The 26,139-nt window shown below is 37.3% G+C and overlaps 1 protein-coding gene across 7 annotated transcripts in view; it reads right to left on the reverse strand.

Moving 5' to 3' along the window:
- RPS6KA6 (ribosomal protein S6 kinase A6) overlaps positions 1 to 26,139 on the reverse strand; it is a 236,916-nt gene that overhangs the window by 131,091 nt on the left and 79,686 nt on the right. For all 7 annotated transcript variants that reach the window (XM_055437957.2, XM_088833679.1, XM_055437960.2 and 4 more), the window contains one exon: positions 25,118 to 25,197. In XM_055437957.2, coding sequence (XP_055293932.1) covers positions 25,118 to 25,197 — 80 coding nt within the window. The remainder of the gene's footprint in view (positions 1 to 25,117; positions 25,198 to 26,139) is intronic.

Below are 26,139 nucleotides of genomic sequence, written 5' to 3' on the forward strand. Positions count from 1 at the left end.
TTCCAACATACGGAGGCTGAACAACACGCTGCTGAATAATGAACAAATCATTGAAGAAATCAAAAGAGAAACAAAAATATCCATAGAAATGAATGAAAATGAAAACACAACAACCCAAAACCTCTGGGACACTGTAAAAGCAGTGCTACGGGGGAAGTTCATAGCAATACAGACACACCTCAAGAAAAAAGAAAAAAGCCAACTAAATAACCTAACTCTACATCTAAAGCAACTAGAAAAGGAAGAAATGAAGAACCACAGGATCAGTAGAAGGAGTGAAATCATAAAAATTAGGGCAGAGATAAATGCAAAAGAAACAAAAGAGACAACAGCAAAAATCAACAAAGCCAAAAGCTGGTTCTTTGAGAAGGTAAATAAAATTGAAAAACCACTAGTCAGACTCATCAAGAAACAAAGGGAGAAGAACCAAATCAATAAAATTAGAAATGAAAATGGAGAGATCACAACGGAAAACACAGAAATAAAAAGGAGTAATAGAGAATACTATCAGCAATTATATGGTAATAAAATGAATAACCTGGAAGAAAAGGACAAATTCCTAGAAAAGTACACTTTTCCAAAACTGAACCAGGAAGAAACAGAAAATCTGAATAGACCCATCACAAGCACAGAACTAGAGGCTGTAATCAGAAATCTTCCAGCAAACAAACCCCAGGTTCAGACGGTTTCACAGCGGAATTCTACCAAAAATTTAGAGAAGAGATAACACCTATTCTACTCAAACTCTTCCAGAAAATTGCTGAGGAAGGGAAACTTCCAAACTCATTCTATGAGGCCACCATCAACCTAATCCCAAAACCTGGTAAAGATCCCACAAAAAAAGTAAACTACAGGCCAATATCACTGATGAACATAGATGCAAAAATCCTTAACAAAATTCTAGCAATCAGAATCCAACAACACATTCAGAAGATCATACATCATGACCAAGTGGGCTTTATCCCAGGAATGCAAGGATTCTTAAATATCCGAAAATCAATCAATGTAATACACCACATTAACAAACTGAAAAATAAAAATAATATGATTATCTCAATAGATGCAGAGAAATCCTTTGACAAAATTCAACATCCATTAATGATAAAAAAAACCTCCAGAAAGTGGGAATAGAAGGGACATACCTCAACATAATAAAAGATATATATGACAAACCCGCAGCAAAGATTATCCTCAATGGTGAAAAACTGAAAGCATTTCCCCTAAAGTCAGGAACAAGACAAGGGTGCCCATTCGCACCACTACTATTCAACATAGTTCTGGAAGTTTTGGCTACAGCAATCAGAGCAGAAAAAGACATAAAAGGAATAGAAATTGGAAAAGAAGTAAAACTTTCACTGTTCGCTGATGACATGATCCTCTACACAGAAAACCATAAAGACCCTACCAGAAAACTGCTAGAGCTAATCAATGATTACAGTAAAGTTGCAGGATATAAAATCAACACACAGAAATCCCTTGCATTCCTATACACTAATAATGAGAAAATAAAAAGAGAAATTAAGGAAACTATTCCATTCACTGCTGCAATGAAAAGAATTAAATACTTAGGAATATATCTACCTAAGGAAACAAAAGACTTGTACATAGAAAACTATAAAACACTAGTGGAAGTAATCAAAGAGGACACTAATAGATGGAGAAATATACCGTGTTCGTGGATTGGAAGAATAAATATTGTAAAAATGAGTATACTACCCAAAGTAATTTATACATTCAATGCAATCCCTATCAAGCTACCAACGATATTTTTCAGAGAACTAGAACAAATAATCTCACAATTTGTATGGAAATACAAAAAACCTCGAATAGCAAAAGAAATCTTGAAGAAGAATGGAACTGGGGGAATCAACCTGACGGACTTCAAGCTCTACTACAAAGCCACAGTCATCAAGACAGTATGGTACTGGCATAAAGACAGAATTTTAGATCAATGGAACAAAATAGAAAGCCCAGAGATAAATCCACGCACCTATGGACCCCTTATCTTTGACAAAGGAGGCAAGAATATAAAATGGAGAAAAGACAGTCTCTTTAACAAGTGGTGATGGGAAAACTGGTCAGTCACTTGTAAAAGAATGAAACTAGAACACTTCCTAACACCATACACCAAAATAAACTCAAAATGGATTAGAGAGCTTAATGTAATACCAAATTCTATAAAACTCCTAGAGGAGAACGTAGGCAAAACACTCTCTGACAAAAATCACAGCAGGATCCTCCATGACCCACCTCGCAGAATACTGGAAATAAAAGCAAAAATAAACAAATGTGACCTAATTAAAATCACAAGCTTCTGCACAGCAAAGGAAACTATAAGAAAGGTGAAAAGACAGCCTTCAGAATGGGAGAAAATAATAGCAAATGAAGCAACTGCTAAAGGATTAATCTCCAAAATATACAAGCAGCTCCTCCAGCTCAATTCCAGAAAAATAAATGACCCAATTATAAAATGGGCCAAAGAACTAAACAGACATTTCTCCAAAGAAGACATAAACATGGCTAACAAACACATGGAAAAAATGCTCAACATCCATCATAATCAGAGAAATGCAAATCAAAACCATAATGAGTTATCATTTCATGCCAGTCAGAATTGCTGCTATTGAAAAGTCTACATGCAATAAATGCTGGAGAGGGTGGGGAGAAAAGGGAACCCTCTTACACTGTTGGTGGGAATGCAAACTAGTACAGCCATTATGGAGAACAGTGTGGAGATTCCTCAAAAAACTGGAAATAGAACTGCCATATGATCCAGCAATCGCATTCCTGGGCATACACACCAAGGAAACCAGAATTGAAAGAGACACATGTACTCCATTGTTCATTGCAGCACTGTTTATAATAGCGAGGACATGGAAGCAACCTAGATGTCCATCTGCAGACGAATGGATAAGAAAGCTGTGGTACATATACACAATGGAGTATTACTCAGCCATTAAAAAGAATGCATTTGAATCAGTTCTGATGAGGTGGATGAAACTGGAGCCTATTATACAGAGTGAAGTAAGCCAGAAAGAAAAACACGAATACAGTATACTAACGCATATATAGGTAATTTAGAAAGATGGAAATGATAACCTTGTATACGAGGCAGCAAAAGAGACACAGATGTATAGAACACTCTTTGGGACTCTTGGGAGAGAGTGAGGGTGGGATGATTTGGGAGAATGCCATTGAAACTTGTATGTTGTCATATGTGAAACAAATCACCAGTTCAGGGTCAATGCATGTTACAGGATGCTCGGGGCTGGTGTGTGGGGATGACCCAGAAGAAGATAAAGGGAGGAGGGAGGTGGAAGAGGGGTTCAGGAGGGGGAACTCATGTACACCCGTGGTGGATTCATGTCAATGTATGGCAAATCCAACCAATATAATATTGTAAAATAATTAGCCTCCAATTAAAAAAAAAAAATTTTAAAGAAAAAAAAAAATAGCAGAGCCATTACTTTGCCAACAAAGGTCCGTCTAGTCAAGGCTATGGTTTTTCCAGTGGTCATGTATGGATGTGAGTTGGACTGTGAAGAAAGCTGATCGCCGAAGAATTGATGCTTTTGAACTGTGGTGCTGGAGAAGACTCTTGAGAGTCTCTTGGATTGCAAGGAGATCCAACCAGGCCATTCTAAAGAAGATCAATCCTGGGTGTTCTTTGGAAGGACTGATGCTAAAGCTGAAACTCCAATACTTTGGCCACTCATGCGACGAGTTGATTCACTGGAAAAGATTCTGATGCTGGGAGGGATTGGGGGTGGGAGGAGAAGTGGACAACAGTGAATGAGATGGCTGGATGGCATCACCGACTCAATGGACGTGAGTTTGAGTGAACTCTGGGAGTTGTTGATGGACAGGGAGGCCTGGCGTGCTGTGATTCATGGGGTCGCAAAGAGTCGGACACAACTCAGTGATTGAACTGAACAGAACTGAACTGAATATATAGGGATATTCTGAGGATCTTTTGGATATTTTGTTATAGTACTGGAATTACACTGTTTCTACTATTTTCTCTTTCTTGTCTACTATCAGTTCTCCGTGATAATTTTGCTATCAGCAGGCTACTAACCTAAAGCTTCTATTACTAACATAAGTTGTCAAATAATAACTCTTACTTTAAACATATTTCGGAATCCAATCTCTGACCTAAGTGGTATCTCCAGGACTCTTGTGCCAGTAGAATACATGGGTCTAAAGGCACTGAATTCCTCAATCTTTTTTGCCTGGGCATAGTGTTACTATGATAAACTGAAAAGTGCACTGGAATTAGAATTAGCAGTATAACGTCTGACATGTCACTTAGCCCTCTGGGCTTAAGTTTCTAAACCTGTAAAATAAGGATAATAGTATCTGCTGCATCTACTTAAGATTAAGAGTCAGCTTAGTTTATGTGGGGAAGAAAGCTTTGTAAATTATAAAATTCTGTGTGCAACAATGAGGTGGTATTATTATAGGTTTACATCTATATTCATACATAAGTGTTATTTAAACACAATATTCGGCACTACTCAACCATTAGATCGGAGAAGGCAATGGCAACCCACACCAGTACTCTTGCCTGGAAAATCTCATGGACAGAGGAGCCTGGTAGGCCGCAGTCCGTGGGGTCGCTAAGAGTCAGACACAACTAAGCGACATCACTTTCACTTTTCACTTTCATGCACTGGAGAAGGAAATGGCAACCCACTCCAGTGTTCTTGCCTGGAGAATCCCAGGGACAGAGGAGCCTGGTGGCCTGCCGACTATGGGGTTGCACAGAGTCGGACACAACTGAAGCGACTTAGCAGCAGCAGCAACCATTAGATGTAATTTTTAAGATTTAGCAAGGGCTTCTAATTGGCAAAACAAATAACTTGCCTAGAAATTTATTATTTTCATTAAAGAAATATATAGATTATTAAGAAAGTTCAAAATTTGAATAACATATAAAATCTTGAAACTGCCTTGTCCACTCAGAATCATGGCCACTGAATTATATTATGAAGATTAAGGTTACTAGTAAAATTGCTGAGAATGAGCAATTAAAGATAAATTTTGATACTCCACTCACTTTTTAAAATAATCTGCAGAAGAACAAAGACTTTCATTATCTAAGTTTCAGGAGAATTCATTTGACTATTATAATGGTAAAAGCATAAGAACATTTTCACTTGATATTTTATTAAGAAGAAAAATAGATGTTACCTATTTCACCTTTGAAGATTATATTAAAAACTTTGAAAAAAAAAGCATTGAATTTTACAGTTTAAATGGGCCACTTGCGTGATATATGAATTGTGCTTCAATAAAGCTGTTGTAAAATGAAGAAAAAAAAAAGGTAAATCATTCATTGAAATTTAACACATAACAAAACCCTAAACAAAAATCTTTGAAACTCTAAAAGAACAAACAGTCTATAGTGTTTTTTTTTAATTTTTTTTCTCATCATACAATTATTTTTTTCATTTTTTTAAATTGGAGGTTAATTATTTTACAATATTATATTGGTTGATTTGACATACATTGACATGAATCCGCCCCAGGTGTACATGAGTTCCCCCTCCCAAACCACCCTCCCACCTCCCTCCTCCCCTTATCCTCCCTCTAGGTTATCCCCACATACCAGCCCCGAGCATCCTGTAACATGTATCGACCCTGAACTGGCGATTCGTTTCACATATGATAATATACGTGTTTCAATGCCATTCTCCCAAACCATCCCACCCTCACCCTCTCCCACAGAGTCCCAAAGACTGTTTTATACATCTGTGTCTCTTTTGCTGTCTCGTATACAGGGTTATCATTTGCATCTTTCCAAATTCCATATTTTGTTTGTTGTTGTGTTAGTCGTAAATTGTGTGGGACTCTTTGTGACCCTATGGACTGTAGCCCGCCAGGCTCCTCTGTCCATGGGACTTCCCAGGCAAGAATCTGGAGGGGGTTGCCATTTCCCTCTCCAGGGACCCTGTGTCTCCTGCACTGGCAGGCAGATTCTTTACCACTGCACCACTAAGAAAGCCCAGTTTATAGCTTATGGCAATTATATGTTTTTCTGGGCAGGTTCGTTTATCATTCTGCATGTCCTTATGTAAGGTGGTGATAACACTGACTTCATAAGGTTGTTTGGAAGATAATGAATGAAAAGTGACTAGCATAAGTTTATTATTTATGACAATTTCATAACAAGATAATATATTTGACAGTTTATAGTTTAAACTTTTCATTCATCATGTTATTACAATCTTCCAGACAACCTTATGAGGTTGGTATTATCACCACCTTATGTATGGACACTCAGAGTGATAAACTAACCTGCCCAGAAAAGCCCAGTAAAAGTGCTCAGGATTTGAACCCAGAAATAACTGTTCCTAAGAGCTCCCTGTTCCCCAGAATCCACTTTTGAGATATGCTATGTTAAAACTTTTATAACTTTCAGGTTCACTGCTATTAATGCTTTCCTAGTCACTAATTCGGAGAAGGCAATGGCAAGCCACTCAAGTACTCTTGCCTAGAAAATCCCATGGACAGAGGAGCCTGGTAGGCTGCAGTCCATAGGGTCGCTACGAGTCAGACATGACCGAGTGACTTTACTTTCACTTTTCACTTTCACACATTGGAGAAGGAAATGGCAACCCACTCCAGTGTTCTTGCCTGGAGAATCCCAGGGACGGGGGAGCCTGGTGGGCTGCCGTCTATGGGGTCACACAGAGTCGGACACGACTGAAGTGACTTAGCAGCAGCAGTCACTAATTATCCTGAGTCTTACCCCAAATAAAAATCATCTAAAACCCCAGCACCCTGAGGTAAGAAATGCTAGTATTTTTGTTTTCTCTTCAAGACATTCATGTATATATGTATGAGTGTGTGTGTTTCAATATATTTAAGATCTCACTATATATATACTAGTCAGTGGACTCCTTTTCTCCCACTTAATACTATATTCTTCTAATATTTTTAAAACTTATTTATAAAGAGTTTTTAATAGCTATACAATATCAACATACTAATTTACTCTAGGTTACCTAATGTTTATTTAGGTTATTTCAAATTTTCACTGTTATAAATAACTCAGCAATATGCATATATATGTCTGATACTTATGGTTACTTCCCCAAAGTGGATTTCTGAGAAATAAAAAAGCAAATACTATACAGTCAAGGAGAACAAACAGTCCAAGATTCTTGACATACATAACAAAATTAGTTGTCAAAGGGTTACAATAATTTACACTCCCATCAGCAGCTTATGCAAGCACGTGTCTTACCATAGTCATGGCAGCACTGAAAATTACCATTTTAAAAAATATTTTCTAAACTGATAAACAAAGATGGTATCCACTGTCTTAAAATTTTATTCTTAGGCTATATATTTTTCCATGTCTAATGACCTTTCTATTTTTTTTAGTGAATTATCAGTAATGTTTTTGCCTATTTCCCATTTACTTACTGTTTCTTTTCAATTGGTAAAAATTCTTTATATAATAAAATTGTCCATTCATCATATTACATGTCGATATTTCCCCCAATTTGTGCTGGTTTTTGATGTTTAACAATTCTTAACTTTATGTACACAAATTTATATGTAATACTGTATGATTTTACTTCATCACTTTAATGATCAAGGAGACCTCCATTTAATAATCAACTACATGTGCTGTGCTGTGCTTAGTTGCTCAGCCAGGTCCGACTCTTTGTGACCCCATGGACTATAACCCACCAGGCTCCTTTGTCCATGGGGATTTTCCAGGCTTGAATACTAGAGTGGGCTGCTATGTATTCCTTAATCAACTACATATTCAGTTGCATTTTCTTTCAGGATGAGTTTTTTCTTTTCCAGATTTACCTCTTCAGTGCAAGTAAGATTTATTCTTGTATGTGGTAGTGACAATTTATTTTTTTTTCTGAAATATCTAATCATTTCCTATATACTGTTTACTGAACAATCAATCTCTTTGCCATTAACTTGTGATTCTTCTTCTATTATAATATATGATAAATCATATATACCAGAATTTTCCTGGAATATGCAGTATATTTCTAATCTTGTGTTGATACTACGATGGTTTGCTTATAGTAGCAGCTTTATAAAGTTTTAGGCAAATGATAGAGCAAGGAGAGGGTGTTCTTTATTTTCAAAATATCTTAGTTCTTTTCATTTACTTTTCTAAGCACACTGATAAAATCATCTTTCAATTTCATACAAGCATTCCTGTTTGGACTTGGTTAGAAATCTTGTTAGGTCTATAATTCTGGAAGAACTAGCAGCTTTATAATTATCAGTCATTCATCCCATTATATTTTCTTGACATTAGCAAAATATGGTATGGCCTAAGAGAGAGGGGTGTGTGTGTGTGAGGAAAGAAATTTGGGGAGGTGTCATTCATTTTATATATATATATATATATAAAACATACAAAATAAAATTCTTTAACACATATAAAAATGTATTTTTAAAAGTGTCTTTCTAAGACTTAACGAGTAAGTAAGTTTTCATTTTTGATGATATGATATAGCAGCTTTTTTGTACAGATACATGAAGTAAAACCAATAAAAAAAACTTATTAACAAGCTGTCTATAGAAGTAACCATTAAATCATTTCTTAGAAGCCTGTTTAATGATTATACTAATTTATTGTCTTTGGGAAATGAATTTAAAATGCTTGTTCTTACCTAATATTCCAGACTTAGGAATCAAAACTTACTAACTGCATTTTTGTGCTAGTATGAGTTTAGATAGTCTTACATCAAGAATAGAGGTTTGAAGAGTTTACAAGAAAATCAAGAATAGAGGTTTGAAGGGTTTAAAAGAAAATCAGAAACAACTACAAGTAAGAATATCTCAATTATTCTTGTCACTTCTACAGTCTAACATAAGAAATCATGAATTTCTGTTATACTGTTGTACCTCTATATCTCGGAACCAGATTTTAATAAGGTCCTTTAACAACCCTCTGGGAAGGGGTCCTGCTGCTGCTGCTAAGTCACTTCAGTCGTGTCCGACTCTGTGCAACCCCATAGACGGCAGCCCACCAGGCTCCCCCATCCCTGGGATTCTCCAGGCAAGAACACTGGAGTGGGTTGCATTTCCTTCTCCAATGCATGAAAGTGAAAACTGAACGTGAAGTCGCTCAGCCATGTCCGACTCTTGGCGACCCCATGGACTGCAGCCTACTAGGCTCCTCCGCCCATGGGATTTTCCAGGCAAGAGTACAGGAGTGGGGTGCCATTGCATTCTCCGGGGAAGGGGTCCGAGACAGACCCTATCACACAGAGAATTATGTTCTACAATAAACAATACACTAAAGTCACAGTCTATGTTTGTGCATGTAATGTTCTACACTGGAGATAAACAAATAGAAGCCAGAGACCTCAGCCATTTAAGCAATGGCTAGCATCCCAGAAGCACCCTGTTCCTTTCTCACAGCAAGTTCTAGAGCTCTGTGAATCAATAGTAGCTCTCCCACATTCAACATTTTAATTCTGGAAGTGAGATGTTGAATCACTACCACCCAATTAAAATTCTACTTATTCTTAGACTATCACTTCAAGACAAAATGAAGTAGATAAGGGCAGGATTTAACCTCCCATCTGAAACAACTAAACACAGGACAAAATATATGAAATGACACTTTTCAAGACATTAGACATCAGGCAACAAAGGACAGTGAATACTGAGAGATGGAAATAACCCTACAGTGTCCTAGCTTACTACCTAGAAAGTTCCTAAGCAGTAATGCAAGGAGGGTAAAGTTGGGCAGAGCCTGGAAGACTCCTAAGTTGATGAGATGGATCTGAGAGACTGGGGAGACATGATGGAGAGAATTCACAAGATAGAGTACAGAAGGGAGAATTACACACAGAGAGAACTGTAGAGTTATATAGATGGTCTCCCTCAAGTACTCAGCATCTATGAGTGAGGAAACTAACCTGAGCCAGGAAAATAATCAATGAAAGGATTAGAGGGACTAATCCATGGAACTTATACAGGGTCAGGAATACTTCATGTTACCTCCAAAGACAGCAGAAAATTTTGTAATTCACAGGGCACTGGATGTAGGAATCAGATGGATTTTGTTTCCAAGTAGAGTAAAATCAACCATTGATTAAATGCTGCTCTGGTCCAGTTTAACAACCTGAAATAAACTAGTTCATAATAAACTACACAAATTCCAGAACAAAGTTCAATAATATTTAGAGAAATACAAAAACGAAAATATAAAAATATACATCACCTAACAAGGTGAATTTCAGGATGTCTGTCATCCAATGAAAAATTACTATTTATAGATTTAAGGAAACTACCTGAGTCCAGGAAAAGAACAACACTAAATTTTTTTTAAAAGAAGAAACCACAGAGCTCACAAAGGACCAGGATAAGTCCTATACCCACAAGTGAGAGTGAAAAATCACATAACTGATAGGGTGTTGGTTAGAGTACTAAGAAGGGTCACTTCAGTACTAGAAAAAAAATTAATCCTAAATTCTGCTCTGGTCTCACATAATAAAGTTAAAAGCAAGACTCAACAGGTTAACTGCATCCCAGAACAAAGCTAAATACTTTGTAAGAAAACACAAGTATCTAGAGGACAAGAAGATTAAATTTAATACAATTAAGTAAAAATGACCATACAATTATGGTGCCATTGAAGCATGAAAGCAACCATAGACAACACTTAAACACATGACTGTGGTTGTGTTACAATAAAACTTTATTTATAAAAAATATCAGCAGGCCATATTTGGCCTAAGACTATAGATTGCTGACTGCTGAGTTAAAGATTTATACTACAAACCCTAAAAGAACTACCATAATAACACAACAAAATGTTATATTCATAAAAAGCTAACTGAAGATAAAAGGATAGCAGAGAAAAAGAGAAATAAAAGTACAGATGGAACAGAAAAAAAAAAACCCCACAAATAGAAAGATGGGCGATTTAAAACCAATCATATCAATAATCATATTAAATATAAGAAGTGTGGCACACCTATTAAAAAGCATAAATTTTCAGACTGTATAAAAAAGAAGATAATTATATGCTGCCTTAAATACAGTAAATTAAATATAAAGACAAATTAAATAAATATATGAAAAACACTTTACCAAACTAACAATAATGTTTTAAAAACCTGGATTAACATCAATGTAGATTTCAAAGCAAAGGATAAAGTCAGTCATCTCATAATGATAAAGGGTAAATTCACTAAAATGGAATGATAATCCTAAAGGTTTATGCACTTAATAACAGGACTTTGAAATATATGAAGCAGAATTTGACAGAAATTCAAAAAGAAACAGATAAATCCATAATTATAGTCAAAAGTTTTAACCATTGTCTCTTAAAAATTTTTTAGAACATATAGACAGAAATTTAGGAAAAATAAAGGAGACTTAAAACCAATTATCAAACAACTTAATCTAACTGACATTTACAGAATTTTCCAGTACTCAAAATCATAATACACATTCTTCTCAAGTACACATTGAACAATTTACCAAGATATACCATATTGTGAAGCATAAAGCAATTTAAGTTAATTTAAGGGAATTCAAGTCATACAAACTGTGCTGTTTGACTAAAATAAAATTTAATTAGAAATCAATAATAGAAATCAATCTGGAAGCTGCCTAAATATTTTAAAATTAATTCACATACTTGTAAATAGCCTACGAGTCAAAGAAGAAATAATAGGAAATTGGAAAACATGCTGAACTAAAGGGAAAAAAAAGCATCACAATTCAAATTTTGTTAGATGATACTAAATTAGTATTTAGAGTGAAACTTATAAAACTACACACTTATATTAGAAAAGAAGCAAAAGGCTTAAATCAAAAACTTCTGTTTCCATCTTGAAAACCATAAAAGCTAGTGAAACACAAATTAATCAGAAAAAAAATGAAGTAATAAAGACTAAAGTAAAAATAGAAAACAGATGAAATACAATAGAGAAGAATCACTGAAACCGAAAGCTTTGAGAAGAACAATAAAATTGGTAACAATCTACCAAGCCTAAGCGAGACAGAAAAAGGAGAAGACACAAAATACCAATATTAGGCATGATGATATCAACAACAATGATTCTATACCTATAAAAATCATAACAAGAGGATCCTATGAACAAATTTATGCCAATGAATTTGGTAACTCTGATGAAATGCATAAATTCCTTAAAAGACATAAGATACTAAAACTCATTTAAAAAGAAAGATGAACTGAATAACCCCAAGTAACTTTAAAAAAACTGAATTTACAGGGAGGAGAGAGGAAGATGGTGGAGGAATAGGATGGGGAGACCACTTTCTCCCCCACAAATTCATCAAAAGAAAATCTGAACACTGAGTAAATTCCACAAAACAACTTCTGAATGCTGGCAGAGGACATCAGTCACCCAGAAAAGCAGCCCATTGTCTTCGAAAGGAGGTAGGAAAAAACATAAAAGATAAAAAGAGAGACAAAAGAGGTAGGGATGGAGCTCTGACTTGGGAAGGGAGGCTTGAAAAAGAGAGAAGTTTCCAAACACCAGGAAACACTCTCACTGGCGAGTCTGTGGCGAACCTTCGAACCTCAGAGGGCAACAAAACCGGGAGGAAAAAGAAACAAAGAATTAAAACCCACAGATTACGTGCCCAATGGTAACTCCCAGCAGAGAAGCAGCGCAGACGCTCGCATCCAGCACTAGCAAGCGAGGACTGAGCAGGGAGGCATGGTCTGCATTGCTTAGAGGGAGGACCAGGCCTGAATGCCACTAGGGCAATCTGAGAGAGCTAACTGGAGATAGCAAAGCAGACTGTGGGATAGGCACCCTGCAAAAAGATGAAAAGCCCTAAACTAAGACTCCGCCAGACCTGCACACAGAACAAAGGATTGAGCAGAGCTAGCTGGCTGTGGACGGCTCACTCCCTGCCAAGACAGGCAGGGGTGGGCAGCCAGAGCCAGAAGGGGGCAATCGCGGCCCCAGAGAGGCGTTCGATACAAAAGTGCAAGTACGCGTCATTGCTAATGAGGACTTCTTGGGTTTCTGGCTGGTCAACATCTGCCTGAAAAGGTGCGCTGGTTGTACACCCAGAAAATGGAGTGGCAGGGACTGGGTAGGCGATAAGTCACAGCATCGATGCTCGCCAAACACCTGGTCACCTGAGCTACTCGGACCAGGGAAGAGTAGAAAATTCAGGCCCAACGAAGTCTGCGCCTTTGTGGAGCACCCGAGTACCTGAACCTGAGCGGCTTAGACATGGGATGTGCATGCAACCCAGCGCCAGACTCGGACGGTTCCCGGCAGAGCAACATAGAGCCTGTGCAGTGTAGGCTGGGACAGCACACATGCCATGAGCGGGGGCAAACAGTGTGGCCGAGACACTGCCAACACTCCCCACAGAGACCAGTGATATTTCTTTGCAGCCTTCCTACCTCCCCACAGCACGACTGAACAAGTGAACCTTAAAAAGTGTCCACCACCGCCCTCTAGTGTCAGGCCGGAAATTAGACACTGAAGAGACCAGCAAACAGAAGAAGCGAAAACAGAGGGAACCACCTTGGAAGTGACAGTTGGAGAAGTGTTGAGGCTACTGCAAGAATAAGACTGAAAACCAGAAGCAGGAGGCATAAATCCAAATCCTGAGAACACCAGTGAACTCCTGACTCCAGGGAACATTAATCAATAGGAGTTCATCAAACGCCTCCATACCTGCACTGAAATCAAGCAACAAAAAGGGTCAACAAGTTCCAGACCAAGATATTCCACACAATTTCTCCAGCAACACAGAAAAACAGCCATGAGCTTCAATATAGAGGATTCACAAAGTCACTCCAAACCCAATGACATCTCATAATTCATTACTGGAGACTACACTGCACTCCAGAGAGAAGAAATCCAGCTCCACGCATCAGAACACTGACAAAAGCTTCCCTAAAAAGGGAACCTTGACAAGCCACCCATCCAACCTCCCCCACAGTGAGAAAACTCCACAATAAAGAGAACTCCACAAACAGCCAGAAGATGGATAGGCCACCCCAAACACAGCAATATAAGCAAGATGAAGAGGCAGAGATATACCCAGCAATCAAAGGATCAGGATAAACGCCCACCAACCAAAACAAAAGAGGAAGAGATAGGGAACCTACCTGATAAAGAATTCCGAACAATGATAGTGAAAATGATCCAAAATCTTAAAAACAAACTGGAGTTACAGATAAATAACCCGGAGACAAGGATAAAGAAGATGCGAGAAAGGTTTAATAAGGATCAACAGGAAGTAAAAGAGTCAATATACAATGAATAATTCATTAGATGAGACCAAAAATACTCTGGAGGGAACCATCAGCAGAATAAAGGAAGCAGAAGATAAGTGAGTTAGAAGACAGAATGGTAGAAATAAATGAAACAGAAGAAAAAAGAAAAATGAATTATAAGAAAGGAGGACAATTTCAGAAAACTATAGGACAGTGTTAAATGCCCCAAAACCCAAATCATAGGCGTCCCAGAAGCAGAAGACAAAAAGAAAGACCATGAGAAAATACTTGAGGAGATAATAGTTGAAAATATCCCTAAAATGGGGAAGGAAATAATCACCTAAGTCCAAGAAACCCAGAGAGTCTCAAACAGGATAAAGGCAAGGCAAAATACCCCAAGACACATATTAATCATATTCAGTTCAGTTTAGTTCAGTCGCTCAGTCGTGTCCGACTCTTTGCGACCCCATGAATCACAGCACGCCAGGCCTCCCTGTCCATCACCAACTCCTGGAGTTCACTCAAACTCACGTCCATCGAGACGGTGATGCCATCCAGCCATCTCATTCTCTGTCGTCCCCATCTCCTCCCACCCCCAATCCTTCCTAGCATCAGGCTCTTCTCCAGTGAGTAAACTCAACGCATGAGGTGGCCAAAGTATCGGAGTTTCAGCTTTAGCATCAGTCCTTCCAATGAACACCCTGGATTGATCTCCTTTAGAATGGACTGGTTGGATCTCCTTCACACAAAGAACAAATATTAAAAACAGCAAGGTAAAAGCAACAAATAACATGCAAGGGGATCCCCATAAGGATAATAGCTGATCTTTCAATAGAAACTCTTCAGGACAGGAAGGAATGGCAGGGCATACTTAAAGTGACGAAAGAAAATAACCTACAACCCAGATTACTGTACCCAGCAAGGATCTCATTCAAATATGAAGGAGAAATCAAAAGCTTTACAGACTAGCAAAAGCTGAGAGAATTCAGCATCACCAAACAAGCTCGCCAACAAATGCTAAAGGATCTTCTCTAGACAGGAAACACAGAAAGGGTGTATAAACTCTAATCCAAAACAATAAACTAAATGGAAATGGGATCATACTTATCAATAATTACCTTAACTGTAAATGGGTTGAATGCCCCAACCAAAAGACAAAGGCTGGCTGAAAGGATACAAAAGCAAGATCCCTATATATGATGTCTACAAGAGACCCACCTCAAAACGAGGGACACATACAGACTGAAAGTGAAGGGGTGAAAAAAATATTCCACGCAAATAGAGACCAAAAGAAAGCAGGAGGAGCAATACTCATATCAGATAAAATTGACTTTAGAACAAAGGCTGTGAAAAGAGACAAAGAAGGAAACTACAAAATGATCAAAGGATCAATCTAAGAAGATATAACAATTATAAATGTATATGCACCCAACACAGGAGCACTGTAATATGCAAGACAAATGCTAAAAAGTATGAAAGGGGAAATTTACAATAACACAATAATAGTGGGAGACTTTAATACCCCACTCACATCTACAGATAGATCAACTAAACAGAAAATTAACAAGGAAAAACAAACGTTAAATGATACAATAGACCAGTTAGACCTAATTGATATCTATAGGACATTTCACCACAAGAAAAATAAATTTCACATTCTTCTCAAGTGCACACGGAACCTTCTCCAGGATAGATCACATCCTGAGCCATAAATCTAGCCTTGGTAAATTCAAAAAAATTGAAATCATTCCAAGCATATTTTCTGACCACAATGCAGTAAGACTAGATCTCAATTACAGGAGAAAAACTATTAAAAGTTCCAAAATATGGAGGCTGAACAAGACGCTGCTGAATAACAAACAAATTATAGAAGAAGAAAAAAAAAAGAAATCAAAATATGCATAGAAACGAATGAAAATGAAAACACAACAACCCAAAACCTGTGGGACACTGTGAAAGAGGTGCTAAGGGGAAGGTTCATAGCAATACAGGCATATCTCAAGAAACAAGAAAAAAATCAACTAAATAACCTAAATCTACACCTAAAGTAATTAGAAAAAGAAGAAAGGAAGAACCCCAGGGTTAGTAGAAGGAAAGAATCCTTAAAAATTAGGGCAGAAATGAATGCAAAAGGAACAAAAGAGACCATAGCAAGAATCAACAAAGCCAAAACCTGGTTCTTTAAGAAGACAAACAAAATTGACAAACCACTAGCCAGACTCATCGAGAAACAAAGGGAGAAAAACCAAATCAGTAAAATTAGAAATCAAAATGGCTAGAGATCACAACAGAAAACACAGAAATAAAAAGGATCATAAGAGACTACTATCAGCAATTATATGCCAATAAAATGGACAACTTGGAGGAAATGGACAAATTCTTAGTAAATTACAACTTTCCAAAACCGATCCAGGAAGAAATAGAAAATCTTAACAGACCAATCACAAGCACAGAAATTGAAACTGTAATCAGAAATCTTCCAGCAAATAAAGCCCAGGTCCAGACGGCTTCAAAGCTGAATTCTACCAAAAATTCAGAGAAGAGCTAACACCAATCCTACTCAAATTCTTCCAGAAAATTGCAGAGGAAGGTAAACTTCCAAACTCATTCTATGAGGCCACCATAACCCTAATCCCAAAACCTGACAAAAATGCCACATAAAAAAAAAAGAACTACAGGCCAATATCACTGATGAACACAGATGCAAAAATCCTTAACAAAATTCTAGCACTCAGAATCCAACAACACATGAAATAGATCATACATCATGGCCAAGTGGTTTTTATCCCAGGGATGCAAGGATTCTTCAATATTCGCAAATAAATCAATGTAATAGACCACATTAAGAAAATGAAAAATAAAAACCCACTCACACCACTACTATTCAACATAGATTTGGAAGTTTTAGCCACAGCAATCAGAGCAGAAAAAGACATAAAAGGAATCCAAATTGGACAAAAATAAGTAAAACTCTCACTGTTTGCAGATGACATGATCCTCTACAGAGAAAACCCTAAAGACTCTACCAGAAAATTACTAGAGCTAATCAAAGAATATAGTAATGTTGCAGGATATAAAATCAACACACAGAAATCCCTTGCATTCCTATACACTAATAATGAGAAAATAGAAAGAGAAATTAAGGAAACAATTCCATTCACCATTGCAACGAAAATAATAAAATACATAGGAATATACCTACCTAAAGAAGCAAAAGACCTATATATAGAAAACTATAAAACACTGGTGAAAGAAATCAAAGAGGACACTAATAGATGGAGAAATATACTGTGTTCATGGATTGGAAGAATAAATATTGTGAAAATGAATATATTACCCAAAGTAATTTATAGGTTCAATGTAATACCTGTCAAGCTACCAACGGTATTTTTCACAGAGCTAGAACAAATAATCTCACAATTTGTATGGATATACAAAAAACCTCAAATAGCCAAAGCAATCTTGAGAAAGAAGAATGGATATGGGGGAATCAACCTGCCAGACTTCAGGCTCTACTACAAAGCCACAGTCCTCAAGACAATATGGTACTGGCATAAAGATAGAAATATATGTTAATGGAACAAAATAGAAAGTCCAGAGATAAATCCATGCACCTATGGACACCTTATCTTTCACAAAGGAGGCAAGAATATTCAATGGAGAAAAGACAATCTCTTTAACAAGTTGTACTGCGAAAACTGGTCAGCCACTTGGAAAAGAATGAAACTAGAACACTCCCTAACACCATAGACAAAAATAAACTCAAAATGGATTAAAGATCTAAATGTAAGATCAGAAACTATAAAACTCATAGAGGACAACATAGGCAAAACACTCTCCGACATAAAACACAGCAAGATCCTCCATGACCCACCTCCCAGAATATTGGAAATAAAAGCAAAAATAAACAAATGGGACCTAAATAAAATCACAAGCTTCTGCACAGTAAAGTAAACTATCAGCAAGGTGAAAAGACAGCCTTCAGAATGGGAGAAAATATTAGCAAATGAAGCAACTAACAAAGGATTAATCTCAGAAAGATACAAGCAACTCCTGCAGCTCAATTCCAGAAAAATAAACGACCCAAGCAAAAAATGGGCCAAAGAACTAAACAGACATTTTTCCAAAGAAGACATACAGATCTCTAAGAAACACATGAAAATATGCTCAACATCACTCATTATCAGAGAAATGCAAATCCAAACCACAATGAGGTACCACTTCACGCCAGTCAGAATGGCTGCTATCCAAAAGTCTACAAGCAATAAATCCTGGAGAGGGTGTGGAGAAAAGGGAACCCTCTTACACTGTTTGTGGAAATGCAAACTAGTACAACCACTATGGAGAACAGTCTGGAGATTCCTTTAAAAACTGGAATTAGAGCTGCCATATGACCCAGCAATAGCACTCCTGGGCATACACACCAAGGAAACCAGAATTGAAAGAGACACATGTACTCCAATGTTCATCGCAGCACTGTTTATAATAGCCAGGACACGGAAGCAACCTAGATGTCCATCTGCAGACAAATGGATAAGAAAGCTTTGGTACATATACACAATGGAGTATTACTCAGCCATTAAAAAGAATACTTTTGAATCAGTTCTAATGAGGTGGATGAAACTGGAGCCTATTATACAGAGTGAAGTAAGCCAGAAAGAAAACCACTAATACAGTATATTAACGCATATATATGGAATTTAGAAAGATGGAAATGATAACCCTGTATACGAGACAGCAAAAGAGACACAGATGTATAGAACAATCTTTTGGACTCTGTGGGAGAGTGTGAGGGAGGGATGATTTGGGAGATTGGCATTGAAACATGTATATTATTATATGTGAAACGAATCGCTGTCCAGGTTCGAGGCATGATATAGGATGCTCAGGGCTAGTATACTGGGATGAACCAGAGGGTTGGGATGGGGAGGGAGGTGGGAGCGGGGTGCAAGATGTGGACCACATATACACCCAGGGCAGATTCATGTCAATGTATGGCAAAACCAATACAATAATGTATAGTAATTAGCCTCCAATTAAAATAAATAAATTAAAAAATTAAAATTAAAAAAAGAAAAAAAGAATACCACCAAAAAAAAAAAAAAGAAAAGGCAGAGGAACCAGGGGTCAAATTGCCAACATACGTTGGATCATCAAAAAAGCAAGAGAGTTCCAGAAAAACATCTATTTCTGCTTTATTGACTATGCCAAAGCCTTTCCTTGTGCGGATCCCAACAAAATGTGGAAAATTCTTCAAGAGATGGGAATACCACACCACCTGACCTGCCTTCTGAGAAATCTGTATGCAGGTCAAGAAGCAATAGTTAGAACCAAACATGGAACAACAGACTGGTTCGAAATTAGAAAAGGAGTACGTCAAGGCTGTATATTGTCACCCCTGCTTATTTACCTTATATGCAGAGTACATCATGCAAAATGCCAGGATGGATGAAGCACAATCTGGAATCAAGATTGCCAAGAGAAATATCAATTACCTCAGATATGCAGATGACACCACACTTATGGCAGAAAGTGAGGAACTATAGAGCCTCTTGATGAAAGTGAAAGGGAAGAGTCAAAAAATCGGCTTAAAGATCAATATTCAAAAAACTAAGATCATGGCTCCTGGTCCCATCACTTCATTGCAAATAGATGGGGAAACAGTGAAAACAGTGAAAGACTTCACTTTTTTTGGGCCCCAAAATCACTGCAGATGGTGACTGCAGCCATGAAATTAAAAGATGCTTGCTCCTTGGAAGAAAAGTTATGACCAAACGAAGAATTGATGCTTTTGAACTATGGTATTGGAGAAGACTCTTGAGAGTCCCTTGGACTGCAAGGAGATCCAGCCAGGCTCTCCTAAAGGAAACCAGTCCTGAATATTCATCGGAAGGACTGATGCTGAAGCTGAAACTCCAATATTTTGGTCATCTGATGTGAACAACCGACTCATTTGAAAAGACTCTGATGCTGGGAAAGATTGAACGCAGGAGGAGGAGAAGGGGATGAAAGAGGATGAGATGGCTGGACAGCAACATCAACTCAATGGACATGAATTTGAGCAAGCTCCAGAAGTTGGTAATGGACAGGGAAGCCTAGCATGCTGCAGTCCAAGGGGTCACAATGAGTAAGACATGACTGAGGGACTGAACTTAACTGAACATGTCTATTGGAGAAACCATAGCTCTGACTATACAGATCTTTATCAACAAAATAATATTTCTGCTTTTTAATACGCTATCTAGGTTTGTCACTTATTTCCTTCCAAGGATCAAGTATCTTTAATTTCATGGCTGCAGTTACTGTCAGCAGGGATTCTGGAGCCAAAGAAAAGAAAATCTGTCTTGGCTTTCATCCCCACCCCACCCCCGCTTCTATTTGCCATAAAGTGTTGGGACCAAATGCCATGACCTTAGTTTATTGAATACTGAGTTTCAAGGAAGGTTTTTCACTCTCCTCTTTACCTTCATGAAGAGACTCTTTAGTTCTTCTTTGCTTTCTGCCATTAGAGTGGTATCATCTGCATATCTGAGGTTTTTGATATCTTTCCTGGCAATCTTGATTCCAGCTTGTGAGTCATCCAGCCTAGCATTTTGCATGATGTACTCTGCATATAAGTTAAACAAGCAGGGTGACAATATATAGCCTTGATGTACTCCTTCTCAATCTCGAACCAGTCAGTTGTTCCAAGTCTGGTTCTAACTGTTGATTCTTGACCCTCATACAGGTTTGTCAGTCAACAGGTAAGGTGGTGTGGTATTCCCATCTCTTGAAGAATTTTAAAGAGTGTGTTCTGATCCACAGAGTCAAAAGCTTTCACATATTAAATGAAACAGAAGTAGATGATTTTCTGGAATTTCCTTGCTTTCCCTAAGAGCCAATGGATGTTGGCAATTTGATCTCTGGTTCCTCTGCCTCTTTGAAATCTAGCCTATATATCCGGAAGTTCTTGGCTTATGTATTGCGAAAGCCTACCTTGAAGGATTTTGAACATTACCTTGCTAGCATGTGAAATGAGAGCAGCTGTATGGTAGTTTGAACATTTTTTGGCATTGCTCTTCTTTGGGATTGGAATGAAAACTGATCTTTTCCAGTTCTGTGGCCACTGGTGAGTTTTCCAATTAACTGTTAAGGCATTCAGCACCTTAACAGCATCATCTTTTAGGATTTGAAAGAGCTCAACTGTCATTCCATCACCTCCACCAGCTTTGTTAATAGTAATGCTTCCTAAGACACAACTGACTTCAAACTCCAGGATGTCTGGCTCTAGATGAGTGACCACTTGACTGTGATTATCTGGGTCACTAAGGCCATTTTTCCTAGTTCTTCTGTGTATTCTTGCCGCCTCTTCTTAATCTCTTCTGCTTCTGTTAGGTCCTTACCATTTCTGTCCTTTATCATGCCCATTCTTGCATGAAATATTCCCTTGATATCTCCAGTTTTCCTGAAGAGATCTCTAGTCTTTCCCATTCTATCGTTTTCCTCTATTTCTTTGCATATTTATTTAAGAAGGCCTTCTTATCTCTCTGAGCTATTCTCTAGAATTTGCATTCCATTGGGTAAAGCTTTCCCTTTCTCACTTGCCTTTCATTTCTCTTCTTTTCTCAGGTATTTGTGAAGACTTCTTGGAGAACCACTTTGCCTTCTTGCATATCTTTTTCTTTAGGTTGGTTTTGGTCACTGCCTCCTGTACAATGTTACTAACCCCCATCCTTAAACTTCAGGCACTCTGTCTACCAGATCTAATCCCTTAAACTTATTCGTCACTTCCACTATATAATCAGAAGGGATTTGATTTAGGTCATACATGAATGGCTTCCCTGGTGGCTCAGATGGTAATGAATCTCCCTGCAATGCAGGATACCTGGGTTCGATCTCTGGGTCAGAAAGATGCCCTAGAGAAGAGAATGGCAACTCACTCCAGTATTCTTGCCTGGAGAATCCCAAGGACAGATGAGTCTGGTGGGCTACAGTCCATCGGACCACAAAGAGTCAGACACGACTGAGCAACTAACACTTTGAATGGCTGAGTGCTTTTCCCTACTTCTTAAATTTAAGCTTGAATTTTCCAATAAAGAGCTCATGATCTGAGCCACAGTTAGCTCTAGGTCTTGTTTCTGCTGACTGTATAGAGCTTCTCCATCTTAAGCTTTAAAGAACATCATCAATCTGATTTTGGTGTTGACCATCTGGTGATTTCCATGTATAAAGTTGTCTCTTCGGTTTTGGCAAAAGGTGTTTGCTACAACCAGCATGTTCTCTTAACAAAACTCTGTTAGCCTTTGCCCTGCTTCATTTTGTTCTCCAAGACCAAACTTGCCTGTTATTCTGGGTATCTCTTGACTTCCTACTTTTGCAGGGCAATCCCCCTATGATGAGAATGATATCTTTTTTTGATGTTAGTTTTAGAAGGTATTGTAAGCCTTCATAGAACCGGTCCACTTCAGTTTCTTTGGCAGCAGTGGTTGGGGCATAGATTTGGATTACTGTGATGCTGAATGGTTTGCCTTGGAAACGAACCGAGATCATTCTGTCATTTTTGAGATCAAACCCAAGTACTGCATTTTGGAATCTTTTGTTGACTATGAGGGTTACTCCATGTCTTCTATGGGATTCTTGCCCACAGTAGTAGATATAGTGGTAACACCCATTCCTGTCCATTTTAGTTCAGTGATTCCGAAGATGCCAATTTTCTGCTTGACCATGTCAAATGTCCTTTGATTCATGAAGCTAACATCAAAGTTCCTATGAAATACTGTTGTGCATCGAACTCTTCCTTTCACCACCAAACACATCCACAACTGAGCATCTTTTCCAATTTGGCACAGTCGCTTCATTCTTTCTGAAGCTATTAGTAATTGCCCTCTGCTCTTCCCCAATAGCATAATGGACACCTTCCAAACTTGGGGGGCTCAATTTCCAGTGACATCTTCTATTTCTTTTTTCCCTTTTCATAGTGTTCATGGGATTCTCAAGGCAAGAATACTGACACTGTTTGCCATTTCTTCCACCAGTGGATAACATTTTGTCAGAACTCTTCACTATGACCCATCCATCTCGGATGGCCCTGCACAGTATGGCTCATAGTTTCATTGAGTTACACAAGCCCCTTTGCCAAAAATGACTGTGATCCATATGGGGGAATAAAGCACAGTCTCTTCCAATGATGATGCTAAAACAATGATATATCTATATGCAAAAAGAGGACAAGATGTATGGTTAAGTTCCTTCAGCTGTTCATCTGAAACAATCACAACATTATTAATTGGCTATACTCAAATTCCAAATTAAAATTTTTTTTAAATGCCTGAAATAAAAAGGATTCTATTTTCAAAACTCAAATACAGTTCCACATCTCTTATGTATCAGTAAAATATGGATAACTGTGAAAAAAGGACTGTAACACATACTTATTACCATATATGAAAAGGAACTCAAAATTGCTTATAAACATAAATGTAAAACCAAAAACTTGAAAACTTATAGAAAACGTAAGAGAAAGTTTTTGTGACCTGGGATGAGGCAAATATTCCTTAAACAGGACACCAAACTCTATCATTCGTAAAAGGAAAAAAAGTATTATAAATTAGACATCATCAAAACTAAGAACTTCTGCTTTTTGAAAGACACTGTTAAAGAGAATGAAAGGATAAATAATAGACCAGAAGAAAATATTTTCAAACATACATAATAAAGGACCTAGCATTCAAAATATTTAAAGACTTTCAAAATTCAGTAACAAAAAATACCTAATAAAAAATGGGCCAAAGATTTAAACAGACATTTTATCCAAAAAGATACATACATGTCAAATAAGCACATGAAGGGATGTTCAACATCATTAATCATTAGGTCTATAAAAATTCAAAACCACAATAAGTTATCACTATACACTTATCAGATATACAAAATTAAAACAAGACTGACCTTACCAAGTGTTGGTAAGAATGTGGAACAACTGAAACTCTCATATACTACTGGTGAGAATGTAAAAATTATACAACCTCTTTGGAAAATAGCTTGACAGTATCTTTAAAATAAGTTAAAATATAGACCTACTATATAACTCAGTCATTATATTCTTAGATATTTAACCATGAAAAACAAAAACATATGTCCATACATGAACGTTTCTAGTGGCTTTATTAGTATTATCCAAAAAGTGCAAAAAATGTATATCCATGAACAAGTGAATGAATAGACATATCACTATGTATCTATACAGTGAAATACCACTCAGCAATAAAAATGAACTACTGATGCATGCCACAACTTGAATGAATCTCAAAATAATTACACTAAATTAAATAAGCCAGACAAAAGAACCAATACATACCATATGATTTCATTTACATAAAGTTCTAGAACATGCAAACCAAAGACTAACAGAAAGAACATTCAGTAGTGGTGGGGCAGGAGGGAAGCATTACAAAAGAACAACCAAAAAAAAAACTGTTGGGGATGATGGATAAACTAATTATTTTTATTGTATTGATGGTTTTATAAGTTTACACAAATGTCAAAATTTATCAAAGCACGTACTTTAGTAAGTACAGTTTGTTGTATGTCAACTGTACCTCACTAAAGCTGTTTTAAACATGAATAAAATAAAGCTTATTCCCAAAGGCATTTTGGTAGGTTGAACAGCCAGAGTCCTAGGCTTGCCCCTATCTACTTCATCCAGTTATTTATACTGATCTTATTCTTAAGAGAAAAATGAGTAACACATTGAAATGATTCAAATGACAGTCAGAAAATTCCATTACTGGCACATTCATGAAATATTATGTAACAAAAAAATTATTTAAAATTTCCATAGCAAAAAGTAATTAGCAAAACAATAAAAATAATGTCTTAGTTTTGTTCAATAAAATATAGCAAAAATTTACAAATACTCACCTCTTTGGATAATCTTGTGAAGACATCTCCTCCCCTGAGAAAATCCAATATTAAATACAGCTTCCCTTCAGTCTGAAAAGCTAATTAGAAATTAAAATACAGAAGTAACAATTTTTAAGGCTTACAAAGTTTAGTATATTTTTAATTAATGCAGCTGGTTAGAAGTTTATCACTGAACACTATAGTGAAATTAACCATTTACTTACATGGTCCATTATTTGATAACATTGTTTCAAAATTGAAACTAGTGTTGAAAAGCTATAAACCCCTTTCCAGAATATATCAGATGTTCTACATTGTAGCTCTACACAGAAACTTGTAACATCATCATTTTCCTCATTTATGAAGCACCATGCTGCTGCTGCTGCTGCTAAGTCACTTCAGTCATGTCCGACTCTGTGTGACCCCATAGACAGAAGCCCACCAGGCTCCCCCGTCCCTGGGATTCTCCAGGCAAGAACACTGTAGTGGGTTGCCATTTCGTTCTTCAATGTGTGAAAGTGAAAAGTGAAAGTGAGGTTGCTCAGTCGTGTCCGACCCTTAGCCATCCCATGGACTGCAGCCTACCAGGCTCCTCCACCCATGGGATTTTCTAGGCAAGAGTACTGGAGTGGCTTGCCATTCTATTGCAATTGCCTGAACTCTACCTCCCCATCTATTGAAAAATCTACTAATTCTGTTAAGCTCAACAAAATTATCATCCCCTTTTTCTTCTATTAAGAGGCTTTCTTCTATTAAGGACTTCCTCCTTTTCACATTTCCCCACAACATTCTTACACTCTTCCCCATCAGAATTACTTCCTACTACTTTTGAGACCTCATTGTATTTTATTTATATCTTATGGCACCTTAATCCATTTTGACTTATAAAATGAATTGGTCTTGTATGTCTGTGTTCCCTATACATTATAAATTTATTAAGATCAGCGATTATGTCCCCTCTAGAGCCTACTGATTGTAACAGAATATTTTGCATAAAACTGGTGTTTACTGATTAATCTAATGATATCCCAGAGACACAA

This window comes from Moschus berezovskii, chromosome X (assembly GCF_049115385.1).
Source record: "Moschus berezovskii isolate FMDL1 chromosome X, NW_MosBer_1.0, whole genome shotgun sequence".
In the NCBI taxonomy this organism is placed as follows: domain Eukaryota; kingdom Metazoa; phylum Chordata; class Mammalia; order Artiodactyla; family Moschidae; genus Moschus; species Moschus berezovskii.